Source organism: Phyllostomus hastatus, unplaced genomic scaffold, assembly GCF_019186645.2.
Source record: "Phyllostomus hastatus isolate PE091 unplaced genomic scaffold, TTU_PhHast_1.1 phas_contig_150, whole genome shotgun sequence".
In the NCBI taxonomy this organism is placed as follows: Eukaryota; Metazoa; Chordata; class Mammalia; order Chiroptera; family Phyllostomidae; genus Phyllostomus; species Phyllostomus hastatus.
The window spans coordinates 7,878,717-7,905,893 of NW_025333611.1; the positions used below are offsets into that span (position 1 = coordinate 7,878,717).

General features: G+C 52.5%; 1 protein-coding gene across 1 annotated transcript in view; it reads right to left on the minus strand.

The window, feature by feature from the left end:
- TENM2 (teneurin transmembrane protein 2) overlaps positions 1–27,177 on the minus strand; it is an 842,102-nt gene that overhangs the window by 86,248 nt on the left and 728,677 nt on the right. The window contains exon 13 of the mRNA XM_045827298.1: positions 2,514–2,660. Within this exon, the coding sequence (XP_045683254.1) occupies positions 2,514–2,660 (147 nt within the window). The remainder of the gene's footprint in view (positions 1–2,513; positions 2,661–27,177) is intronic.

Genomic DNA, 27,177 nt, shown 5'->3' on the forward strand with positions numbered 1-27,177 from the left:
GCCCTCCCGGTGGTTTGGCTGTCAGCTCGAGTTTCAGAACTAGTGGCGCTCCATTCTCTCACGGAGGAATCCAGACTGAAAAAGGCCGTCCAGGGCCTCGATATCTACATTTGTGTTTGCACCTGTATCTACCCCTTTAAACTGAGATCTCTCTCTCTCTCTCTCTCTTTAAAACATAGAGTGTTTCTAGATTGAAAAATGATTTGTCTCTCCCAACTCACTTGGGAAGAGAGCTCTATTATTTTCCGTATTCACGAGGCTTCTAAGGCCTGTGTCCCTTGCAGTTGCCTGGGTGCCTCTCTGACCCACCGCCGGGTTTACAAACCCGCAGAGCCCTTCCTGAGAAGCCCCAGCGCAGGACAGAGCCTGGGGCAGAGCGCCCCACCCCTACCCCAAACACACATGGAAAACAAGCGATACAATCAGTGTGCTGCAGGACTGGATCTGGAGTAGATGAGGAGTAACTTTAATATTTATCAATAAACAGCAAAGTGCTTAGCACACCTCCTAGGAAAGTAATTAGCCATAAAAAGGATACTCTACACAGAGGGATCTCCTCCAAAAAAAGAACCCAGTTAATTGTGAATTGCTGATGCCAGGTGAGAGAATCCGTGTCTACATCTCACCTGACATGAGCAACTCGGAATTAACTGGGAGTTTCTTTTTATAAACACACGGTGCAGAGCTTTTTTTTTTTTTTTCCTGGTGGTTAATTACTTTCTTGGGAGGTTCACTTTAATAGTTCCCATAACAAGGCCATTATTGTCTTTAGCATAATCACTGCCTCATTTGCTTTTACGCCCTGCCTTTCCGAGGCTCTGCCTCCGCCCTGCCGGGAGGGACTCTGACCTGTGCCCTCCGGGTGGTCTGGGAGCGCCCGCTGCGCCTCCTCCTGCGGGGCTGCTGCTTTGGGAATCGGTTTTCTCTCTCTTGGTGGGAGCGTGGGGCAGGGGCAGGGCTGGCAGAGGGAGGTGGGCTGCACAAGGCTTCTTGGGGAGGCTGAGCCTCCCTCCCCAAGTGCAGCATTCCAGCTGCGTGCTACGCGTTCAGCTGCTGACTCCCCAAGACAGGGACGGGAGCCAGGGCAGCATTTCTTTCTGGGCGAGGAAGGAGCTGATGTGTTAGCAACTGCTGTGCTCAGGGAAATCGCCAGGGACCAGCGTGCACACAGCGAGCTTTCCCAGGAAGAGGAGCGCGATTTTGACGCTCACCCTTGAAAAAAAGGGTGAAATCAAGTGCCTTCCGTGTTGGCTCTGGTGCAGGAAGGGAAATGAATGAATGGGAGCTCCGTGAGCTACATCAGGGCCCTAAATCTTTTCTGATTGGTGCACCCCTATCCGCATGTGTACATTCGTTTGCTTATAAGTCACCCACATGTACGACGGCAATAACAGACCATGGGAAGGTGAGGAAATAATAGAAAGACAGAGTCTCACACTTTGAGCCATCACGCGGATGGGCTGCGCCTCACTCTGGACGCCACTGAGGCTGACCCCCGGGGCCCTGCGGGCAGGGGCTGACACCCCCAGTGCGCACGCAGTGACCAGCACGGAGCAGGAGTAGACACACTTCTGTGAAATCACATAATCGACGTGCAGGTCCTCTTACACCCTGAAATGATTCGGGGTGGGGGTGGACCCCACCCCTGCACTAACGTTTCGGGGAACATGGCATGGAATTCTTAGGAAACCAGGCGGCCCCAGTGCTACCACAATCCCCTTTACTGCCAGGATTTTGGCACTGCATCGGGGAATAAGGGGAAAACCCAGCCCCAGGGTTAAATCAAACAGGGGTTGGCAAACCTTCCTGGGGACGGCCAGAGAGAAAAGTACCTCAGGCTTTGTCAGCCACGTGGCCTCAGTGCAGCCACCGAACGCTGCCTTCCAGGGCGAAAGCAGCCACATAACATTCAAGTATCATGAAGTTCTTTTCTTCCTTAGACGCCCCCATGCCAAGCATTGAACATGTAAATGCCCTTTTCAGCTCACAGGCCCGAACAAAAGCAGGCCGTGGGCCGGGTCTGGCCCGCAGACTGTGGTTTGCCAACCGCTGGTCAGAACACCGGCTCTGGACTCGGAACTGGGTCTGGTCCCGATGTTACTGCTGGTGACTGAGTTATCTTCAAAAAGATACTTGACCGCTCTCTAGACCTCTGTTTCTTCATCCGTAAAGTAACGCCCCCAAGGACTGTCTAAAGGGACGCAGTGCCCAGTGACATCCCAACACAGCGGGAGGCACGTATTGTTACTGGCAGGAACGGCCACCCGAAGGCAGAGCCAGGGCCCAGGCACCCTTCAGTGCACTGTGCACTTGAGAATCCAACCCCGTGCCGCCAGCCCACGTCTCCAGGCGCCCCTGTTGGCCCGAGGACGCTGCATTGGCCGCAGAGGAAATGTTACGACAACGTTTGACAATAGGACAGGGGAGATCTTTCAGGAAAAATGACTCACGACGACCGCCTATATGCAATGCTCTGTTCTTGAGGGGCTGGGAATGAGAAGACGCTTGCTCACCTCCCTCATTATCCTTGTTGTCAGCGCAGGAGGTTTCCATGGCAACGTTGCATCCGGGCCCTCTCCAGCCGGTCTGGCAGACACACTGCCAGCTGTTCTGACCCAGTGTGCATCTCCCGTTGCCGTTGCACAGATCGGGGCAGCCATCTGGTTGGAGAAATGGAGAGGATGAGAAGGGGGGACTCGAGGCTGCACTGGGGCGGCGGGGAGCCATGCGCGGGGGAGCGAGGGCACAGGCAGCCGCTGGGCCGGCCTCAGTCAGAGTGGGGCCTGTGCCTGCCTTGGAGAGTCGGGGGAACAGGCAACGCATGCACTTGCAAGACAAAGCGGGGTCCCAGATGCAGGGGCTCCCCAGTGGCACTGACCTGCGTGTTCGGGGTCTGAGGCAACCTACCCAATGTGGGGGAACATTCCAGAAAACTACACTAGCTCTGAGCTTGCAACAGGACTAGCGAGGCTGTTATTCCTAGCCACTGGCTCAGGACGGATGCTACCTCAAAAATACGTATCTATTTCATTTTTTTTTCCTTTAGAAGTGTCTTCTGCAGAAGGGAGAATACTCCCTACCAGTCCAGGAAGGCACCAAAGTACACTCCATCTTTCAGAATTTTAAAGATAAATTTATACATGCTTATCACTGGGTTCCCATGGCCAAGACCTGGATGCTTCTGCTGGGCTGTTTTCATATTTTGGTGATATTTAGTTTCAAGGGGCACTTTAAAATGTTGGCTGCTTATCACTGAACCTATTTATGGCATGATTTAAACATTCTGCAGGATCTGAGGGCTGTGGGGTGGGGGAGGGGCTGAGCACCAGGAGGCGGGAAGAGGCAGAGGGAAGGCAGTGGGTTCGAGTCATTCTTACTTGGTGGTTTTCTTTTCTTTTTGGGGGAATGTGTGAAATCAGCAGCCTTCCCCAGCCATTTACAACCGTTTTCATCTCACGGCACACACAAACCAATTACTACAATTCTGTGGCATACCCAAAAATATGTTTTTTGCTGATCTGACAAAAAAAATAGGTATAATTTTGATTCATTTGCACTGGACAGCGATTGTTATGTTGGCTGTTGTCGTTTTTGGAGTTTGACAATCTAAGGGAAAAAGCGGTCAGTGCCCCTGGCTAAGTATCAGGTATGGCATGTTTTAAAAAATTCTTCTGACGCACTGGTTGAACATCGCTGGCCTACCCAATTCCCTAATCGCCCCAGCACCCAGAGCAAGTGCCGCGCCGCTCTCCCGACCTGAGCCTCCTGAGACAGAGCCTGAGGGAGGGAAGAAGGAGAAGGGGAGGGCCCCTTGCAGAGCCTGCACAGCCCTTTGTGAGATGCAGAGAGACACACAGAACTGCTAGGATGTGGCCACACTTGCAAAACCTACTTACTGGCAAGATTCCTAGATATGTTAAAAAATTTTTTTTTCTTTTAGCAACTTTATTGAGGCATAATTTCCATACCATAAAATGTACCTGCTTCAAGTGTACGATGCAATGACTTGTAGTAAATTTACAGGGTCATGCAAGGCAGGTATGTTTTCTTATTTCATTTATATACCCCAAATGGCCATTAATTTCATTGTCCCCAGAAAGTAACGTTCCTGAATATCTGTCTCTGTCTTTCCAATTCCAGCTCTCTGTCTGCTGCCATCTCTACCTCCCTCTCTCTCTCCTCTAAAACCACAAAGTCCAGGATGCAGCGGGCATGGCAGAGCGGGCAGGAGCTCTGTAATGATGGGGGTGGTTGATTTGAAGCGTTTCCGGCCCAAAGGAAGCATTCTGGAGGTTGTTCTCTCTCCTCCCCCCTCAGCACCCTACAGGAAAATGGCAGTGAACCGAAAGTCTGCATGGGGCAGCGGTGGGAATTTAAAGGACTCCTCCTGAGCAGCAAGGTCTGAAGGGTCTGAAATTCAGTTGAAATTTACTTCTCTAAGAGGTTTCACTCCTCCATGCTTCTTCCTTCCCATCCTTTCCCAGCAGAGCCGGGGTCAGGACTGGAGGGGGCAGAGCAAGCGACAGAGAGAGAAGACCTGCGTGGGGAAGTCTCCGAGAGAGAACCGAGGTCGCAGGCAATCTTGTCTTTTGTGGCCACCTCCCTGTGCGAAACCCAGGATGCAGACGAAGCCCCTGGGTTTGTACGACCCTCCCAAAGCCCAGAGTCACACTGCTTTTTCTTTCCATGCCGAGGAGGTGACAGTGGCCCTGCCTGGAAAACCGGTGACATACTTCTGTTCATACTGTGACTGTGCTGGGAGGGGAGGCCACCCCCAGTCTCAGAGAAATGACAGACAGCGCTCATGCGGGAGCAGAATGGAACTCGGTGGGAAAAGCCTGAGGGACATTTCACAGCCTCTCAAGGAAAAGAGAATATTCCCAACCTCCAGCCACCTCCAGCTTTACAATTTCTACCGTCGAGTTCTGGGGATGGATCAGCGAGAACACACTAAATGACAGACCTACCCACATTTGCCCAGCGTGCCATCTATTGTATATGCTTTGCTATTTAGCTGCTTTGAGGTCTCATGCCCAGAGTCTCAAGACAAGCCTTATTGTGTGCGAAGCCCACGCCCACTACACAAAATTTAAATCTGCGAAGAACACGAGCATGCCAGTCAGAGATAGGCACTCAAAATATGGAGCCTCCTAGATTGAATGAGGCTTTTCCCACCCCACCTCTCTTTCTCTCTTGATTTTTTTCCTTTCCGACCAACCGAAGTGGGATAAACAGACCACAGTAGCGGGTTTTCTCCACATCATGTGAGGGAGATGAAAACACGAACAGTAGGAAGCTGGCAAATCTCTGAGAAGTTTCAGGGCAGCTGGGAATTAATGGACAGGACTTTGCTTTTAGCTTGAAGAGGAAGAAAGCAGCCTTGGTAAGGTGCCTGGCGTTGCTAGGCAACCCCAAGCTACCCCCAGCACAAGTGCATTCTGCTGGTGGCCTTCTGAGAAGGAGGTGATGCGTTGTGTTTTTAAAGTGCAAAGCCAGCTTCTGCTTCAGGAAAAACAAAACGAAGGGAGTAATTAGTCTGGAGGGCAAATGGGTATCAGATGGCGGCTTTTCTCTGGAGAGGATCCTGTAATTGGAGTTGGATTGGGCTTATGGGGTCGTCCTTGGGGCTCGTATTCATTCTAGCATGACCCCAGACCAGTCATACTCAACTGAGAAATGCCCCCGCCCCTGCATCGTTCTCTCCAGGGGGCATTTGGCAATGTCCAGGAGCGTTTTTAACTGTCACCCTTTGGGGAGGATGCGGATGGTCAGCATCCTACAGTGCACAGGGAACCTTCCCTAACAAAGAGTGATGCAGTCCCCGGGGGTCACTAGTGCCAAGGCTGAGAAGCCCTGGCCCAGACCTAGAGCTCCAGGAGGCCCGAGGCTTCCTCGTTCGCTGTTGGATCCAGGGCCTGGCGTCCCAGGGCCCGGCGTCACGTTGAACACTTAGCAGGTGCCCGAGGAGTGGAAAGCTAACGGCAGTGCTTGATGATTTCAGCCTGGTCCCTATCTGCAGACTCTCCCGAGAGTCCTGAGACCATCGCGTGGCCTCCTTCTCAAAGTCAAAGAGAGAAATTCTCAGAAAGAACTTTCAGGTGCATAGGTGGTGGTACCTTGAACTTGGTCTGCTATGCTTCCAATGACTTTGGCAGAGTGGAAATGGAGCCATTGCCAATCCTTTCTACACACAACATTCCAGCCACTGGGAAAGAAAATCCATCGGCACAGTCACCAGGTAGGCAGGCTGTTCGCGTGAACAAAAACTGGAGTCGCTGCAGAAATTTGGGATCAAAAACACCCAACAAGTCCAAACACACCCTTGTATACAGATGATTCCTGAATCTGGGCTCCAACTCACGTCTCAACATCTCCATCTGTTCACTCCTAAGCATCTCACACTCAACAGGGTTGAACCTCTTTGCCTTTCTTCTCCCCACACTGGGACCCCTCGACCAGTGAATGGCTCCTCCAGGGATCCCCCTGCCCAGGACTGAAACCTCGGAGTCATTCTCGATTACCGTCCCCCTACCTACCAGCCCTCTCATCTCGTGCATCTAGTCAACAACCAAGTCCTGCATCACTTTCTTCTTAGCGATGAGAAGTCCTAGCTGTCCTTCCCCCTAAATGTCTCTGGAACCTGCCTGCCACCCCCACCCCTGGTGCTACCATGTTGATCCAAGCCATCCTCATTATTGCCCTGGACTCTGGCCAAACCTCCGACCTGGTCTGGTCTCCCTGCCTCCAGCCTGGCACCACGACCCATTTCTCTCGATTCTTCACACTGCTGAAAACATTCTACAGCTTTCTGCTGCCCCAGGCTGACACCTGAGGTCCCCCACCTGCCTTACAGATCTGACACGACCCGGTTCTCACCAGGTCAGCCTATCTCAGCATCAGTTTCGGCTTCGGTCCAATGGAAGCCACTGGGCCTTTCCTTCCTCCTTCCTTGTCTGCCTGACTTCGATCCATCCTCAGGCTCCCACTCAGAATTCACCTCTGGGGAGCCTTTCCAAAGCTCTCAAATCCGGGTTAGTCACACCTGTCATAGCACCTTATCCTGTCCTTTGTCATCCTATCTACGGCACTGTATCACGTGGTCGGACACCTCCTTGATAACCATTTTTTTTTGCTGTGTATAATGAACACCTACATTTTGTGCACATTATACATGGGATTATTATACCCATGGTATATAATCATTATACCCACATATAATGTGCATCCTTATTTTTCCCTCAAAAATCTGGACAAAAATGTGTGCGTTACACATGGCAAAATATGGTACTGCTAGCCCACGACATGACTTTTCCTTAAGACATCTGACTGTTTTATCCACTGGAAAAGTGTTGTAATCAATGTTCATATCACCACTAATGACCATGGGAGCGGTGCCCCGAGAACTGGGCGGTGTACCACCGAACAGCTGCCCCGGGCACTCCTGTTATGATGCCGCTCTGTCGGGGCAGGGGCCAGGTCCGTCTGGTGCACTCCTGGATCGCCGGTACTCAATAACTAGTCGGGGGATGGATGAATGAATGAATGACTTCTGACTGAAGTCGGCATCTTCAATGACTTTGGCAGGGTACGAATGGAATAGCCTCCAAGACTTTCCTCCATATAAAATTTCAAACTTTACCTCCCCCCACCCCCACTCACTCCACTGATGCACAGTTACTAGGTAGGCAGGCTTCCGCCCTAACAAAAATGAGGCGTGAGCAAAATAATGTCTACAGCGCAGTAAAAAGGGGGGCATAAATGCACTTGAAGAGAGCTATAATTACCATAAAAGGCTTTTCTAAAAAAGCACCAAGAAATGTTCCGCCATGTGCCGCAATTTAGAGGTAGAAATAAGTGGCTAAGGGGCAGGGAAAGAGGAGCAACATTCGCACGTTCGACATCAAGCACACCCCAGGAGAGCGGAGAGGCTGCAGCCCACCCAGATGGGGAAGCGAGTGCACACACAGAACAGGCGGCGTGTAAATGAAGACGGGCGACGAGGAAAGTTGGAGGAGCAAGCTGCTCCTGCTTGGTGTTCCACAGACCCCGGGGACGGCCACCACATCCTGGATTAACCCCCCGCGGAGGGTCTTTTCTGCATCAAGGGAAAACGTTAACCCTGTGTGGAGTCAGAGAGTTCCGGGATTAGAACCTAGGTCTGTTCCTTGCTTTCCGTGTGGTCTTGAGGCTGGTCGACTCACCCCTTACTCCTGTTTGTAAAATCATGCGTCTTGCTCGTTCATCGTATTCATTGTCCCTCCCAACAGAATAGCATGAAGGCTGGGGCTTTCGTTCCTTTTGTTCTCTGAGACACCCTCAGTGTCTCGAAAAACAGTTGTCACATAACAGACGGTAGATGTGTGTCGAGTCAATAACTGAACAGGGGCGATGATATACTTCATCAGGTGCCAGAAGGGTTCAGTGAAATGACAAAGGCAAAGACTTTAGCACGGAGCTTGGGACATTGCAAATGCTCAACAGATAGTAGCCCTTGTTGGCGACGGTGGCTGTTACGAATGTTGTGATTTGCGGTAGGCTTTTCCTTCCGCGCATAGTTGGAACGCAGGCCGTTTCTCTTTGCCATACCTCCAGGCCAGGAAAAGAACAAGAGTCCATCCTATTTCAAGTCGAAAAAAAACCCTGTAGGTTTCTTGGGTGTCCTCAGTGGGTGATTGTATCACATCCTGGGAACCCCCTACTCCCACTCCCAAGGCAGGGTAAGCAGTGGCCTTTTTTTCCCTCTTGGGCAGAATTGTACTTTTGCACGTTAACTTAATTGGGGAACTCCCTCTCCCCCAGCTGTTCTCTGAGAGCTGCGCGATACTGGCGTGGAGGAGCAGCTGCACTTGAGAAATACGCCACAGAATCTGCCTCTGCACTCGGAGCTCTTTAGACCTGAAAACAACTGAGGTGTTGGGGACCAGGGATCATCGGGGCTTCAGTGGCCATTTATACTAAGCAGCGGTGGCAAATGCTCAGAAAATTAATCTGGTGCTTCGAGACACTCCGGGGAAAACTCCAACTAATTTTAGAGGACTGGCTGCCAAAGAGGCATACCGGCCCCTGGAAAGCGGCAGGTGGGACCTGTCTTGCTGACTGGCGCAGGGCCTCTGTGCCCAGGCATGCGTTCGCATGGACACTCAGCCGTGACCCTGAGCTTGAACAGCTGTCCCCGCTTGGGTAGAAAAGACACCGAAAATCCAGAGGCAAACGCGTCTGTTTGTTCCAACAGCATCTGAGGTCTTTCAGGGTTTGCACAGAAGCAGGTATGAGGGATGGCGGGGCAGGAGGGCTGGGAAGGCCAGCGAGCCACGGTCTACTGCTTGGCCTTCTGCTCTGCCACCCCAGCAGCGGGGGAGACGGTAGAGCCTCCGCAGGTGGTATGCATGTGGACCCAGCTGCCCACTCTGCACGTTTTCTGCACGCACCTGGGTTCTCACGGATCAGAGTCATTTCTGTGTGCCTGGGAGAAGGAAAGTGGCTGGCTTAGCCTGGCCTCAGAAAAAATGAACTTAAAAAGAGTAATAAAAGCAATCCTTCCACATTTGAGGGAAAAGGGGAAAGAAGGACATGCCTTATATTTTACTCTTTGGATGCGTCAAGCTCTTATTAATACTTGTTTTTTTTTTAAGCAGAAGATCATGGGGAAGGGAGCTGAGAGTTCTAGGCAGTAGTAACAGGGACTAGCTCGTCCGGGAGGGAAAGCCCCTGTCAGTTTCTCCGTGAACTTGGGCTGAGCCATGACCGCCCGCAGCACTGGGGTCCACCCCGAGCCTGGGCTTTCTGTCGGGGGAGCCTGCTTTCCCCCAGCCCCCCACAACATCCCCTCTCTATCCCACACAGCGGGCTGGTGAGGGGAGAATACCACCGCTCGGCTGAAGCACACACACCCTGCAGCCTGTACTGACCCCTGCTGGGAACACACCAGGGGTTCCTCCTTCTTCTTCATTATTTATTTACTTATTTTTTTATAAAGAGGTTTTTATTTATTCTTAGAGAAAAGGGAAGGGAGAGAGAAAGAGAGGAAGATAAACATCTAATGTGAGAGAGAAACATCGATTGGTTGCCTCTTGCATGGACCCTGACTGGGAATAGAACCGGTGACCTTTTGCTTTGCAGGACAGCACCCAGCCCACTGAGCCACGCTGGTCAGGGCTCCCCGCCATGTCTTTAGATCAGAGCAGTGCCTCTCAAAGTGGGAACTTGTCACAAATGCACATTCTTGGGCTCCATCTCTGAGGCACTGAATCGGCACCCCCAGGGATGGCGCCTGGAGATCTGCATTTTAACAAGCCACGGCTGGGGAGGAATTCACATGTCGGCTCCCTGTGAGAACCACGACTTCAGGATTAAGTCCTCAATTTTGAGAACAGCCTCCAAAGTCCCTGCATTAGCCGGCGCCATCCAGTTCTCCCCTTCTCACCTCCTGTCACTTCCAGGCTCTGCTCTCTGCCCTGCGGCCTCCCTGCCTTGCGGCCTCCCCGCCCTGCTGTGTTCGAGAACACAGCCGGGACCTGTCTTCTCTTGGCCTTTACAGAGCCCTCTGCCTAAACTCCGCTGCCTGTACTCTCCTGGGCTGAAGCCAGGCATCCTGGGCTCAGTCAGCCTGCCTCTGCTCGGGGAAGGCTCCCTCGACCGCTCGCTGGCCTCCCTGCCCCACGACGTGATTATTCCACGGCACCCCCCCCCCCCCACCTGCCGCAGGGCTCCCCAACATTCTGGCTCCTGCTTTGTCTAAAGCCGCAGGTCTCTGCGTGGCTGCCCATTAGACTCGCCCGGGAGCCGTGAACAGTCCCTGGTGCTAGGCTGCACCTAATTAAGCTGAAATCTCCGAGGATGGGACCCACGCATCCGTATTTAGTTTTTGAGCTCTGCAGGGGATCCCTATGTAACGCTGAGGTTGAGAACCAGCGGTTTAGTGTCCACTCAGCGCCCCGTGGGCCGAGACTCCGGCTCTGCCGTCTATGGCTGCGTTCCCAGGACCCACCCTGGGCCTGGCGCTAGAGACGTTTGTTGAATGGACATATAAATAAACCCCGTGGTGTTTCTGCTGCTTCACTGTGCTCTTGACTTGGCAGCCAGGGGAAAGAAAACGTTTCCCGTGGGCCACACCGCACCTCTCTGCCCGGATGACGTGTCTGTCCCCAGGCAGAGGAACAGCTGGTTCCTTTAGCGCAGGGTGCAAAACCCAGCCGACGACAGCACTGCAGACGAGAGCTGCAGCCCGTCTCTGTCTCTCTGCTTGTAAGGGTCTGACACCTGACTGCAAGAGACAGAACGGAGGACCCAGTGAGACAGGCGAGCGGCGTGCTGGTGGTGTGAGAGGGTGACGAGTGTCGCACGAAGGCACGGGGGACACGGGGGACGATAACAAGGAAGCCCAATGGTTTAATTTGGTTTTCAGAGGATAATCGCGTTATACCTGGTGCTGCAAGTCCCACAGCTGTCCGTCGGATAATGAATGTGGAACTTATCGGGTATGGAAATGGGGACAAAGGCACGCCTTCGCTTTCTTATTTGTTATTCTTAACCATCCAGTTTCTACACCCACTGAGCATCTGTATAGCCACGGGAAGGTCATAAGGACACAAATAACACCCAGGAGGCCTGCGGGCACGGACCTGTTGCTTACCGCGGGGCTCCCGGCTCTCGCGCGCCTAGCGTGAAATCAGGCCCACGATAAACTGCCGTATATTTTTTGTCGTTGCTCTTTGAAGCACAACTTTAGGAAATGTAAGGAGATCACTAACACGTCTGTTTCTTGTAGCTGTTTCAAAAAAAAAAAGGGGCAAAGACTCTGCCCCAGGCCCGTAATTACGGATTTTAGGAAGCTTTTACTCTAATGACAACAATAAGAGCAAAGCCTCCTGCAGACGTCTCTCTGGGCCTGCCGCTCTGTGACGGCCCTTCCTGCATTAGCTCGTTTAATCGCCGCCGCCGCTCTGTAATGAGGTTACTGGGATCGTTCTCATCCCACAGGCAGGGACATGGAGGCACAGAGACGTGAAGTAACTCGGCCAAAGTTGGAGACCCGGTTAGCGGCCGAGACAGGATTTGACACCGGGCGGCTGGGCTCCACCGTCTCTGCTTTCCACCAGGGTGACCCACTGGACTCGTCTGCCTCGCACTGAAAGTCCTGAGTCCCGGGAGGCCCCCGAGTCCCAGGCAACCTGGGGTAATGTCATCACTGAGGCCACGAGCGAGGACTGGGCCTTTTTCATTGGTGGCCACGGCGGGGGATGATGGGGATCGAGGCAAACGCCGCGCCCAAGGAAAAGGGAGAGGGCGCACACCTTCCCACTGGGTGCTGCGTTCAGTACGTGGGCCCCTCCAACCGATTCAGTGGCCTTGGAAGGCCACAGCGCCAGGTCAGCTCTGTAACCACACGGCAGTATTTGGGGAGCCGCCCGGGTTTGCACCTTGGCGCTGCCCTTGGCTGCATGATCTTGGGCAAAAAAATATTTTGTTTATGATTGCTGATGCCTTCGTTTCTTCCTCTGTAAAACCAAGGCAATCAAAGTTCCTGGTTGTTGGGATTTCAAAGAGAGAGCACCTACTACATGCTGAGCCATGAGTGTAAGTACGTGTAAATAACGTACATACTACCCGTGCTGTATAGAATACATGTAAATGCCCATAGTAAATGTTCCAGAATGGACAGCTGTTGTTGTTAAAAGTCACCTGAGACGGTAGCAGGGGGCCTGTGTGGCTTGCGGGAGCCTCTGGTTTGCACGTGTATTGGCCGTAAGGGCCGACTCTGTGCTATTGTTTAAACCAGGGTCGGTGTAGCCCATTTAGTAAAGGCCCCAGGAAGGTGCCCTCCAAAGACTGAAATGGAAAGGAGAACGATGAGGTACTTTCCTGAGAGTCACATGAGTGAGATCAGCACATGGTGGAGGCAGCCCGTTCCCTACAGAATTTCCCTTAAAACACAGGAGGTACGGGAGGTGACACTGTGAGGGATTCCGGGGTCTAGAACCCCCAACCAGGCTCAGAGAAGCCTGTTAACCGACAGCAGCCATCTGCCTGGAGTGTGGAAAAGGGGCCCGCAGAGCAAGAGCAGGTCAAGGTCAATCCCGAAGTGAGTGGGTTCTGCTGCTGGAGGAAAAGGAACACCACCTGCCTTTGACGAGTGGGTGCCAGGGGCTTGGCACTTCACATCCTTGTTATTTCATTCCTGAGCCCTTTCGAGGACCACAGGAAGTAGGAGTTCTCTGAAGCTCAGAGAGGTTAATGAACTTGCCCAGGGGCATAATCGCTGAGAATGGCAGCCCGAGGGTTTGCACCGAGGCCAAGGCCAACTCTGAGCCCATGCACCCTGCTCCCCTCCGGCCGGGTAGGATTCCACGGGGAGGGGCGGCCGCAGAACGTCCTCCCCCTCGCTCTGATTCCTTGCGCCCCAAGCAGTCTGCTGCTGTTAGCCTCACGTCCCCCACGAAGTTCCCCTCAGGGAGAGACTACACCGTCCCCCACGAAGTTCCCCTCAGGGAGAGACTACACCGAGAAGGGGATGTGGGTTTCCTTCACTGGGGATTAACGAATGGGTGAATTCGGGTTCATGGGAGGAACCAGAACTTGACCCACCCTGTTCCCACAACCAAGCTGGAGTTTCTGAAGCTGAGAACCAGACAGGGCCCCATGTTGACCCTGCCAGGGGAAGCCACCTCCACAAACCTGAGTGGTTTGGGGGTCCCCAGTCAGGAGTGGTCCCCTTGTCTTCGATGAGCCTATTGCGTGGGAATCAAGGGCGAAAGGACCGCTGAGGGAGAACTACTAATCCAGTGGTGGAAACTGACTGCGTGATTACATGCCCAATGCTGGGGGAGGACCATGTGTTCATGGTTCCATTCATTCAGGAAATATTTGCTGAGTATCAGCCAAATGCTAGGTGCTTTCTAGACACAGGGCATGCAGTGCTAACCAGAATAGACAGTCTTATTCTCACAGGTCTTACATTCTATTGGGGAGAGCCACAATAGGAAAAAGAAATTAATAGAGTACGTCAGGTGGCAATGTTGCTCTAGGGAAAAGAAACGGGGAGGGCGGTTGTGATGGGGCGATGGTGGTGGGGTGCTGCTGTACATGGGGTGCTGAGGGAAGTCCTCGCTGACAAGGTGGCCTTTGAGCGAAAACCCAAAGGAGGGGAGGAAGCGAGTCATGGCCACATACCGGGGACAGCAGTCCAAGCAGAGGGCACTGTAGGTACAAAGGCCCCGGGGCAAAGTGCTCTTGGGGTGGAGGAGGGAGAGTGAGGTGGCTGGTGTGGCTGGAGACTTGGGCGCAGGGAGAACACGAGCACAGGGTGATGGGGGAGGGCCAGACTGTGCAGGGCCTCGTGGTCCACTGCAAGGATACAGGCTTTGTCCTGAATGAAATGAGACCACCAAGGCGGTTTTGGCAGAGGAGTGGCCTGCTCTGACTTGAATTTTGAAGGGTGCCTTTGTGCTGGGGGAACAGACGGGGAGGTTGGCGAGGAGGAAGCCCCAGGGACGGTCTTGGCGAGCCGTGGCGGTGGTTTGAGCATCGTCCCACGCACACCGCTCCCCTGATTCTGCGTGGCCCAGCTGATTCTGTGTGTGCGTAGGGTTCCCTACACGTCCCTCGAAAAGAAAGACTTTAGGGACACAAGAGCAGAGGATGTCACACTCCGTCCCTAAAATAGCACTCTGGGGGACGCAAACAAATTAAACTCCTTAGCTGGGCATCAGCAAACAAATGAAGTTGAGAGGAGGCTGGGTTTTGGGGTGATTCTGCCCTCGTCTCGGAGTCGCCTTACTATTGAAAACAGTATTTGGGGGTGAGGGGGAAGGGTGGCATGGGTGGGGGAAAGCAGGGAACTACCAGTCGCCCAGGCCCTGTCCGGGAAGACGCAACCGCTCTAGCAAGCGGACTTCCTGACGTTCTTAATGCCATGACTTCGGACCACCCAGCTGCGTTCATCCCACCAGCTTTATTCTGTTCTTGGCAACAGGGCCTCTGGAACCACCTCGGACTCCCTCCCAGGTTATGACACCTGGATTTTAGTCCCCTTGTGTTCTATTTATTCCTGTTGGTCAGCTTGACCCATCTGAATTGTGGCATTCAAACTTAAACAGAAATCTCCATCCATCCATCCAGCCAGGCAGCCAGGCAGCCGTCCAGGCAGCCAGCCATGCAGCTGTCCATCTTTCCTGTATCTATCATCTATCCATTATCTATTATCTATCTATCTATCTATCTTTACTAATCTATTAAGCCTTCCTTACCAACCAATCTCTCCAAATTCTCTGAAGGTATTTTTTAAAAAGATTTTACTTATTAATTTTTAGAAAGAGAGGAAGAGAGGGAGAAGAAGAGAAACATCGATTGGTTGCCTGTCACATGCTCCCACATGAGGACCTGGCCCACAATCCAGGCATGTGCCCTGACTGAGAATTGAACCGGTGACCTTTCAGCTTGCAGGACAGCACCCAATCCACTGTACCACACCAGCCAGGGCAAGTCCCTGAAGATTTGGTCTCAAAACACTATGTGTTCAATAGCCTCATACAGTGACTATTTTTTAAATCATGTTTTATGTTACTTTCTGCATGGTACAGAAACAACACAAACATTTCAATCTGTCCTCTGCTTCTTCACCCTCTTTTCTTTCCTCTGGCTGGAGCGTGACCTCTCCCACTCCTGCCCTTTCACAGGAATCCAGCTCCTTCAATTGTTCACCCTTTCCTGACCTTGTGACCCAGGTCACCCTGAGTCATCAAGAACTTACCCTGCCCTTGGAAACTCTATTTGCATGTAGCGTTCTAGTCCTTTTCTTAAGAAGTTTGTAGCTGATCGAGGACTTGGGGGAGGCCACTGGTCATTACAGGGTCTTTACCTACAAATTTAGCAATAGTCTCGACCAGCAGATGCAGTTCTACATGGCACGGCAGAGGAATTAGGAGACTTGTTCTCTGAGAGCGCACAGAACAGGAGTCAGAGTCCCCGCCCTCTGGCCTGCGCTGTGTCAGGTGCTACTCTTTGCTTTTGCACAATGAGCATGCCCGTAGCCAGGCGAGGAGAGCCTCCTCTTCGAAATCCTCTCATTTACAGAGAAACAAAAACCACTCCTTTCAAATACGTTTTCGACATGCAAAACAGCAGTACATTTCTGCTAAGTCACGTTTTAACTAAATGGATAATTAAATGCTGACTGGGGGCTGCTTCTCAGCTGCTAACCTGCAGAGTTCCTGCATGCACTCCTGAACCGCAGCGGAGCGATCCCCCGGAGGCAGAAAGCACGACTGATTTTTCCAATAACGCTACAAAAATCGATAACCCTTGTTGATGGAATGCTCACTTCTCCAACCATTTCCGAGTTTCACCTCCCTCCGCTATTCCTCCCAAACAAGCCTCCGTCTTCACCAGGCCCTAGTTGTGGATTCCAGACCACCAGGATCCAGCCCGAGTTCTACGCCAGTTCTGGTGAATGTGCCTTTTAGAGGGGCCCCACCATGCGTCTTGATAACTGGGTTTTCTGTGGCTCTGGAAAATGTTTAGCTTTTCCAGCGCTCCAGTAAGTTCTATGCATGGCCGTGCATGCCCGCATGGTTAATGACACAGGCAAGGATGCGGAGCTTTCAGAGGTTACCCCCTGTGTACCGAATCATGCAGCACGGATCCAAAAAACACCCTCGGATAAGGATCCTGGCTCTTCCACAAACACAATGGCATTGCCTGCTGAACTTGACATTGCCCCAGACTTGCTGCTTCTCACACCGACTGTGCTTCAAGAAAGTCAACTCCCCAAAACAGACACTTTCGAGATAAAATGGGAATTGTTTTTTTTTTTTTTTTGCCAGTTCTCTGAAAAGTATCATAGATGCTAGGATAAGAAAGAAGGCTAGGTAAACCAGAAGGCTGTTTTGCTGTACTCGGGCAGGTCTCCCAAGTTCAGGGTAGCCGGGCCACGGCGTGAAGCAAATTAAGCGTCCATACGAAATATGCTACGATGTGCAGTGCTGAGGTTGGAAATTTAAATGCGCCAAAGTCAAGAGATTCGAAATGGTTCCCACAGCAACTATAACTCAGTCCTCTGGTGAATACGAAATTAACTCTATTGCAAAACATGCTGTTCAATTTACGCCTTAATATAGTCACGGCAGAGTTACAGTGGCTGTGAGAACGCTCACTCTGAATTGTTTTGAATAATTAATTTAATGAAAAGTTGGTGGGAATGCGAACTCTTGATGGAAAGTCGGCTGAGACCTGGGAAAGCCGGCCGGTGAAGAGCAGTGAGTCATTTCCGGAATCCGAGATGGCTTCGTGCAGTTTTGGGCCTCGGGAGGCGGGGCGCAGGTAAGGCAGAGGACCCCAGAGTGTCCTGACAGGGGATTGTCCTCCATCTCCGGCAAAACCACTCCTGCAGGCGGTGACTTTACGTCTAGGTGAGGCTGCCTCCCTGGTGCCCAGATACCTCGATTACGTGGCTAGCCTCCCAGGTCATCCCGTGGCTGCAGCGACCTGGGGTCAAAGCAGGCCAACCGAGGAGCGTAATGGTGCCGCCGGGTCCCTGGCGAGTAAGCCTGGATTTAGAACCCACCCTCTCCTGTCACTGACAGGAACGACCGACACCGACTGCTTAGCCTCTCTGAGCCAGGCTTCTCACCCGCGCCACGGTGGTGGCAGCAGCGTTTGCCTCCCAAGACGGATAGGGGGGTTAGAGGAGAGAAGGCACATGAAGAATTTAGCACGGGGGCTGGCAAAGTTCATGGTCAGCACTCAGGGACGGCTAGCTGTTTTTATCTGGAAAGGGAACTTAATCGGTAAAAGCAAAACACATAAAAAAAAAAATCAATGGCCTGGGGTCATTTGGCCTTTCTCCTGATTTCAGTCCAAACTGATGAGGTATAAGCCTGGGCCAGCAGGCCGGGGGTGACACAGACAGAGGTAGGAGTTGGCAAACGTTTCCTAAGCAATAATGTATCTTTAGTAGAGACACCTGAGACCACTGCTATTGATGTGCTAGAAATGCACCAGCCCATCACCTCGTCTACCAGATGAGTATTTCTCAGCTTGTTCTGGGTCATCATCTTCTTCCCCATGAACGCGTCAGACCTTTTCCTCCTAACTCCTCTCCCAATCATGAAATTTTAATGTTACCGATACACTTTTTATCCGTTTACTTATTGCACATATATGTGTTTTATACATTAAATATAAGATTTTTTTTCACCTTCCCAAAGAACCATTTTTTACCTCCTTGGGGGTGATACTGTCTCCATTTCAAATGCATGTCTTAAGATGACACGTCCCTTGTGTAAACCCTCATCCTCCAAAACTCAGGAAAAACCCTTCAGGTACTTGATTTCTGCTTCAGGTACTAGGTATCCCTGCTTCCTTCTTCGATCCAGTTCCCGACTCCTAAGACACAGACCCCTGTGGCTGAGAAACACAGCGGTGTTGATGCCAGCGCACGGCATCCCTCCCCACATTCCTGGCTGGAGTGTGACTTCTTCTTTTCTGTCTCTTGAAGAACCCGAGAGGGTCATGTCTAGGGAACCTCAAGCCAGCCAGCACTTGGCGAGCACCTGCCGTACCCCAGGCCCCAAGGCAACGGATCGTTTAGGTTTTCTGGAGAGCACATTTTGCTACTGGGTGGCAAAGGAATCGACCCTTCCAGAGACCGTCTTCCTTGGGAGGCAGTGTGAGGGTGTCAAGAGAAAGGGGAGATGTCACAGCCTGGGGGGAAAACCCAGAGGAAACCCCCCAGCGATGTGCACTTGTAGCCTCTAAAGCCATTCCCGGCTGGGCTTTGACTGCTGTCTGTAAGTATGGGTCTCACGCCATTTTCCGGGCCTCCACCTCCCTCCCCTCAAAGTCTTGGCTTGCAACGTTCTACTCCGCCGCGATCGGTATCAGTAACATTTGAATGTCTTCTGAAAGATGTGATTTTATGACACGGCAATCACTTGCTTTCACTGCTCAGGAAATATTTTAAAGCTGCATGACTTAGTGTAACCCAGTCTCACTGGTGAGGGAAGCAGGAATATAAATGCCAGGGCAAAGCCGGCTCGGTGCGCTGAGATCAGTGAGACGCAACCTCCGAGAGGCCTGCTGCGCCAGCCAGGTGCGTCGTCGCCGCCACGCATCCTGGCACTGCGCTTCAGCCGCTTCGGAAACCTGAGTGGGGCAGAGGAGGGTGGAAACTGCGGTGGCCGAACTCCCTGCTGACCAGTGGAGCCTCCCTCGGTTCCCCTATTTGCCTATTGGTGTCAACTTCGCCCCAAGGCTAGTTCAGCAGGGTGGGCTGAAATCTGCTGGCAGACCTACAGCGTGGGGTCACGGGGTGGGGTGGCATTCCATTCACGGTCCGCAGGACACTTGAGGAGGCCCCACCGGACTCGGCTGCACTAAGGATACCTGCAGCTTCCCTGTTTTTTTTGAATTTCTCCAATGTCATCTTGAGGCTGTTATAACCAAGGTGCCCTCAATGGGGCGACCCTTTAGCTCCCAAGGCTGTATGTTTGTGCACGTGGCTACAAAAAATGCAAATGTGACTTGTCGGCATGGAACCTCGAGAGGCGTGACGGAGGACGCTGACGGGAAGACGCCTCGGCTGGCCTTCGAGAGCTGCCGTGCCGAACGGCTGAGCGGAAAGCAAAGTCATTCTCTCCCAAGGCAGCCAAGAAGAGGTGGCTTTTGAAATCTCCATACTTTAAAAATATTCACTATTGATTTTGCCCTAGCGGCATCAGATAAAACACTGCGATTGAAGCTGGCCGCTCAACCCACTGCACTTCTGACCAGATCGAGAGATTTCCGATGCTTTTCTGTGGGGTCTTTCAAGTGTTCACCCCTAGGAAAGGCGGTTTCCTGTGACTCTAGAGTCCCTTCCCTCCTGGACCCCGATGGGCAGCTGGCGGGCAGGACAGCCTTGCAGGGCCGAGGTCAGCAAGTCCAGTGTCCTCCCTAATGCACACCTTTGGAACAGCCAGGCCTGCGTCTGCCCATGAAGGCTGCCTGTGGCCCGCACGCACACATGCAGAGAAAGGCAGGGGCTGCGGTGCACGGTCCTGCTGGGCAGTGTCCCCAGGGTCTGAGCCTGATCTGAGACGATCCAGGAGGAAGAACAAGGCAATCGAGAAAATGCACCACGCACATGCTCTGCTCACCGCCCCCCCCTTCCCCGCCCCCCCGGCCCCGGGAAACAGATCAACAGGTTTACCCTGCTGTGCTGGATGGAGCCTTCTCTCTGGGTCAAGCCTGAAAGCCCAAGGAGTCCCCCGTGAGGAGGGCAGGGCCTAGACAGCAAAACGCCCCTGAAGCGAGGGGAAGGGGCTGGGCAGGCAGGTTTTGTAGCAAAGCCCTTGCACGCAGTCAAAGGGGGAACAATGATGACAGAGCAGAACCCTGACCACTGCCGGTCGGTGTGACTTTCTCGGCTGTTCTGCCCAAGGCAGCACCGAGAAGACCCTACTCCTGGCCCTGCCTCCCAGCCCTTCCCGTTAACCGCTGCGGCCAAAGAGTGGGCATGCCCGCCAGCTCTGTAATGGAAGCTGAAATTCTACCCGTCTGCGGAAGAGGAAGGGGCCCCGAGCAGCAGGAATTACTAGCATCCCACAGACACCTATGTGGGATCCCTAGGGGTCGGACATTGGCAGAAGTGGCATTTCGGAGGCTGGCATTAGACCGGTGACCCACGCAGAGATGTGCTGCGGTGGCCACGGGTGCACCATGCTGGGCCTGCCGCGAAGTCAGACGGGCGCACGCACAAGCGTGCACACGCATGCACACACAGACGGGCACACACCCACATGCACGACAAGAATCAGTCATTGGCTCAGTTGGCTGGTGTCTACCGTTGAGACGTGGGGCTTCCCTGTCAACGGGAGCGGGAGCGGGTGGAAGGAAGGGAAACCACAAAGCGCAGCGGAGGGGGCGGCGGCGGGAAACCCCGCCCCTGCTCGGGGGGGGGGAGGGGGGAAACCCCGCCCATGTTCCTTGGAGGCTGTCTGCCAGTGACGCAGGCCCTGGACTAGGACCAGTGAGCCGGCCTGGCGGCCTCGGGTAACACACTTCCTGTCGCCGCTCACCGTGCGCCCGGGGGCGACCGCTACCTGCTGGCTTCACAGGTGGTTGGGAGGTGCGCTGCGGCCGCACAAAGTCTTTTGAGCTCCTTGGAGAAAATGCACTGTGCAAGTGCAAAGCGTCACCATTGCACCATGGTAATGACACTCCCGCCGGCTCAAACCGGTCCCCGGGGGAGTTGGGCCGCCTCAGACGCCGGAAAGACGCCGACGCTGCCCCAGTCTCCGTCCAGGCACGAGACGTTCCCCGGCACAGCGCTGGCCCTGCCGCGGAGTGGGGGGTGGCGGCGGCCACTCACGGCCGCTGCACACGGCTCCCCGCCCCGTTTGCCTGTCCTGTGCAGCGTTCTCGCAAAGTTCTGGTCGCCCGCCCACACTGGGAGGCGGGGAGACGAGGCGGGACAATCCCGATTTCTGGCGTGTACGGAGAAATGGACAATGTGGCGAAACCAGGCCGCACAGCACCACCTCCCTTCGGGGAGGTGGGTCGTGTCTGCCCCCCTCGGGCGGGGCTTCACCTTCCAGTGTACGGCCCTCCCTGCTGTCTTACGCCTGGTTCAGGGCACGCGCATTGTTCTGGCCTCCTCAGCACAGGGGCACTCGGGTCTGAGACTCTTGCTGTCCTCCCGCCCCTTCTCGTAGTCAGTGAAGACTCCGACGGAAAGCGCCCTCATTACCCGAATACGGGCCCACCCCTGGACAGAGGAAAGGCCTGTCCACCTCCTCCCACCACCGGGAAACGAGAGGAAAACTCGGCGCCTGCCACTCCCTCCCCTCGCCACGTAATTCCACCTTTAAACCTCCAGGTTTTCTCCCTTAGAGATGCCCAAGCGGTAATCCAACTAAATTAAATTATAAGCATCTAAAGCCCGGTTTTCATAATAAATAAGAATATAGCTATCTCGCTAAGGGAAGACGAGACTTAATTAATGGGTGTTATTTAACAGGAACAAGTAGCGCCATATATGGAGGATTAAAAGATAAATAAGGATAGGAAGGAAAATAAAAATTTAATGAGTTGCCATCTTCATTTGATTAAACTAAATTTCTTGCGTTGTTGAAAAATATGAACAGTTATGAGGGAGTCATTTGTGCGTAGCCACCCGGTTTGATACCTGACTGCTTTCTTTCATTTAATTACACTGTGTTACAAATGAACTTAAACTACCATTTGGAGCTTAAGGCTTCCTTCCTCCCACCCACTGACTGCCCTGGGAAGCTGTGAGCGAGGAAGGATGTTGAGAAGTCAACCAAAAATTATCGGCAGACACACCAGGAAGGGGGTCTCGAGTTAGAAAACAGCAAAGTCTCACGAGGGCTAAGCAGCAGGGGAGGCTGGAGTTCCTCAGAGTGTCACCCGCCCCTCTGCAAACCGCTCCTCTCTGAGCCCTGCTGTCCAGGGGCTCACCCAGAGGCAGCATGTGCTGCACCCAGCACCCGTAGGTGCTCCACCAATGCCTCAGGAGTGCATGAATATGCCGCCATCGCTCAGCTGGAAGCAGACAGGCCCTGACACGCATGCGATGACGGATGTGTGGCTGTCTCGTTTTCGTTTCTAATGCCCACGGTGTTCCAACAGGCAGGAGGCCCCTTGCTGGGCCATGTCTACCTCTGTCCCTGCTCTTCTCTCGCTCCCTGTGTTCTCCCTTCTTTGGGTCACATAATCCCAGTGTCCCAACAAGCTCCTCCTGAAAGAGTGAAGGCGACAGGAGGGGCCCAGACACTGGGGTTAACACGTGAGGTTTTAGCACCCTGCCTCTCTTTCTGGGGTGTGGGGCCCCCTTCCCTCTACAGTTGCGTGTCACCCCTAACGCCTCCTTAAGGACTCTGAGAAGATACACTGGGGAAACTATGGTAACAGTATGAAGGTGTGGGGCGTTCATGATTTTTATAAAAGATTTTATTTATATACTTTTAGAGAGAGGGGAAGAGAGGAAGAAAGGGGTAGAGGCGCCAGTGTGGGAGAGGTTCATGATCGTCGCCTCTCACACACCCTCAACTAGGGACCTGGTCTGCAACCCAGGCATGTGCCCTGACTGGGACTCGAACCAGAGACCTTCCTGATCACAGGTCAGCACTCAATCCACTGAGCCACACCAGCCAGGGTGTGTTAACAATTTTTTTTCCTCTAAAGATTTTATTTCTTCTTAGAGAGAGGAGGAGGTGAGAAAGAGAGGGAGAGAAACATCAATGTGTGGTTGCCTCTCATGCACCCCACACAGGGGACCCAGACAGCAACCCAAGCATGTGCCCTGGACTGGGAATCGAACCGGCGACCCCTGGTTTGCAAGCCCGCACTCAATCCACTGAGCTATACCAGCAAGGGCTGTTAACAATTTTTAAGTGAACACTTACGGAGTATCAATGCTGTGTTAAGTGAAGACCTCACGACAGTCGCACATAGGTAGTACTGTTCCCAGTTTACAGATGGAAAAAAAACTAGATACTGAGGATACATAACTTGCTAAAGCTCACCCAGCTCGCAGTGGACGGAGTCTGGATTTGAACCTGAGCTTGTCAGATTCCAGAGCTCATGCACTGAATTCCTTTGCTGCACCTTCCCCCACACCAGCCCCACCCTCCCACTGCACAAACACCACAACAGTCAAGTATCGACAATGAGTGTTAATAGTTAGCAGAGACGAAGATGTTACATTCTACAAACACTGCGTGGGAGGTTTGGAGCGCGTGGAGTGGGTGTTGATGTGTATTGTGTTTCAAGCTGTTTAATTCTGGGTAGATGGTTTTCTGTGCTAGGCAACTCTATGATATAATAACATTTCCTGTATCAGACCCCCGGAGAGCAGGTCTGTAAGTGAATGGATACAGATCTTTCTTGGCCCCATTAAGTGGAAATAAGAAGTTAAATCAGTTCACATTCAAAGTATGGTGGCAAATTGATAGCAACATGCTTAAGGGACCCAACTTGACTTGCCAGCATTCCCTGGATTAATAGGCCAGAGCTAGTTTCTCTTCCTGCCTGTGATCGCTCCAGTCGCTCTCCCTGTTCATGGGAATTGCAATGACCAATGACTTTTGGGCTTCCTGGGCTTACATGCACCTAATGAAAAGAAACAATCTCACTCTCTGCAGGGCACAGGCCACTGGGGCCTTTGCGTTTCCTGTCCTTAGAGTGTGTTTGGGATGCGGTCACGTGACCTGTGATTGCCAGCTTGCTAACCTGTTGGAATAAAATCAGATACAAACGTTTCCTCTAGCTGGGGAGGTGATTATTTTATAATTGCTAAGGCTCCCTACCCGCTGGCGTCATTTCTAAGACAATTAGCCAAGGGCTGTCTGGCCATTCCTCTCGAAGTTTAAATCATAATCTAAAAAATAAAGCAGAAATGCAACTCACACTTATCAGAGCCCAGGACTCTGCTTACGGCTTTAGACAGATGACCCTTCTGGGCCAAGTTCTAACCAACTTCATTGCTAATTTGACCAGGTGCTGCTGTGGCTGCACTTGAAATGTGTGGCCCAGGAGTCTCATCAGTTTTAATTTTTTATGAACAGCCGTGATGTGGGGCTTTCTGTCTCTGGAACGCTGGTTAACCCTTCCTTTCTCCGGGGCCTGGCAGGCTGTATTTTCTGTGATGCGTGGTCTGGTGTGCGTGGTGCGGGGGGATGAGAGGAATCGGCCCCGAAGAGCCGAGCCGTGACACGCTGGAGACCCGGCGTTTAGCAGACGTGGGAGCAGTTTTCTCTCCGTTCCGCCCACGACACAGTTGTGATGAGGGTGGGAGACCACAGGGGCTCTTATTTGCAGGGGAGCCGGCCGACAACGGAAGGAACCCTTAACGTAAATGAGGAGGGAGAAGGAGGTTTTTACGTAAAGAGCTGGTTGTGAAGAGGACAGGGGTCCTACCTGAGTTCAAACTGGGGTTCAGAGCCTGGCGGTGTAGGGAGGGTCGTGAGCATCCCCCACCAGCCCTGGGTGTGTGGAGGGTGTCTGAGGGTGGGTCAAGGGGCAGAGATGCAAAGGACCCCATGGAGTCTGTCCTGTGGTGCAGACCTGGGACAAACCCTGGACGTATTTGAGAGGAGATACAGACCAAAAATGAAAGGCAGTTTTCTCAAAGAAATGTGGGGACGGCTGCTACAGTGCCCCCGTGTGGCGGAATGTGGCATTCTCTCCTTCTCGAGGGGTGCAAAGGGTGCTGGCTTCCACATGCTGGGTATGGGCGCTGGAGGGGGGAGGTATGTAGGGTCCCCCTGAAGTGAATTTTGTAGGTAGCAGGCTTCACTGAGGAGGCTAAGCTTGAAGAATCTGAATAGGCTATAATGAGCATGTAAGACACCCATGGAAACTTCTAGAAATATTTGGGGTGAGAGTAGGGAGGGCAGGATAATAATACGGGTGCAACAATTCATAGTTTCAATTTGAACATTTCACCTAAAGTGTCATACGGCGTGCTTGAGCGTGATATTGTTATGTTACAGAACGACATGCTTATGATTTTGTAGTAGAAGATTTTATGATGAAAAGGGGGCGGGCGTTATCTGCGCTGGGCCCTGTATGCCGCTGCTGCGTCAACCACCTCACGTGACCCAGGAGGAGGCCAGCGCATCTTCGGCGATCGGGGACTGGAAAGGGAGTGTCGCCACCACGAACCACGGAAGGAGGCTGCCTGCGGAGGACTCCGCGGTGAAAGCCACCACGGAAGGCTGAGCAGGCTCCTTCAGGATCTTCATCGTCATCGTAAAACCCACTGGCTGGTAGCTTTTCATTACCTTGCAGATGTTGCTTCTACCGCTGAGGCCCAAAGAGGGCTCCCCCTTTGTGATTATGAAGAAAATATGTTTTTAAAAACAAACACTTTACTTAAAGCTAGGGATATTTTTTTAATTAGAGGAAAGATTAACTAAATGCATTTTCTCTTGTCATTTAATCCATCCTAATTATCCGGAGAATGTGGATGATGAAACACTTGGCTTTCTCCTTGCCGCGATGTGGTGTGGTTTCTTTCCTACCAGTGGAGGGGAGACTTAGATGGTCAATGGTATGGTGAACTCCCGTGGGTCTGACTACGATGAAGCACAGAGATGTGTGGCCAAAGGGTGCAGGGGAACGCAGTAAACCCCGACTTTGACCGGTGGGTTTTCAAAATGACGACACCCTACTTTCCAAAGGCCGTCAAAGGCAAGCCTTTTAAAAAGGGCCCGTGAAATAGGGTGCCATAAAAGACGTGACTTGGTCTGAGATTGAACCCCATTAGGCAGGCAGCTCGGGAGGAAATGCAAAATCTGTTTCTTACCACGGACATCTGGGATTCTCTGTGTGGCTCCCGATAACCCGGGAGATGAGCCGAGGAATTGCAAAGGCTCCCCGGGTGTTACCCACGGGTCTTGCTCCAAGAAGCTGAGCAACTGCAGCTCGGGCGGGGTGAGGGTAACTGTGACACAGTTAAGTGGGCTGACTAAGGGACAGACCGTCGGCGAGAGTGCAGGTCTCCAAAGGGCATGTGTGCAGCTAAGCAGAGCCCCCCTGGGTTCCTCCTCAGGCACGGCACCACTGGGAATACAATTTTGGCACCAGACCCCCCAGGAATGGGATGCAGAGAGGAAAGGAGAGAGCAGGACCAGGTGCTCTGACCCTGGCCCGGCAGTGTCCTCCTACGTGAGAAACGCCGGCTTCCTCCTTAAAGGAGAACAGCATCCTTTTTACTTCTCAAGAATATCTCTATATCCCTTACTTTGAGAAACACTGGCTTAAAAAAAAAAACTAAAATTTTATCCTATTCACTAATAACAGAATTCCCAACTGCTGGGTGCAAAAAAATTTTTTTAAAACTGTACTTACCACAAATCAACCCCAGAATTAAAAACAAGTCTTCAGGGAGACCTCTGGGCTCTCCCAGAGTGCGTCCAAGAGGACTATTGTGAGAACTTTTGGTTGAAAGTAGCAAACTGGGATTACATAATAAGCCTCTATTAACATAAGGATATTTGATTCCATGTACAACTGGGATGTTTGGTAACATAAGCAGACTTAATTCCAGGTAAGAGAGGCAGTTATGTTTCTCTGCAAGAACTTGTTTAGGACATGAATGATGGGCCGGTGCTACGTTGGACACGCCACTAACTGCTGGATGGGCTGGAGGCAGGTATGGAAAGGGGGTGGATGGCA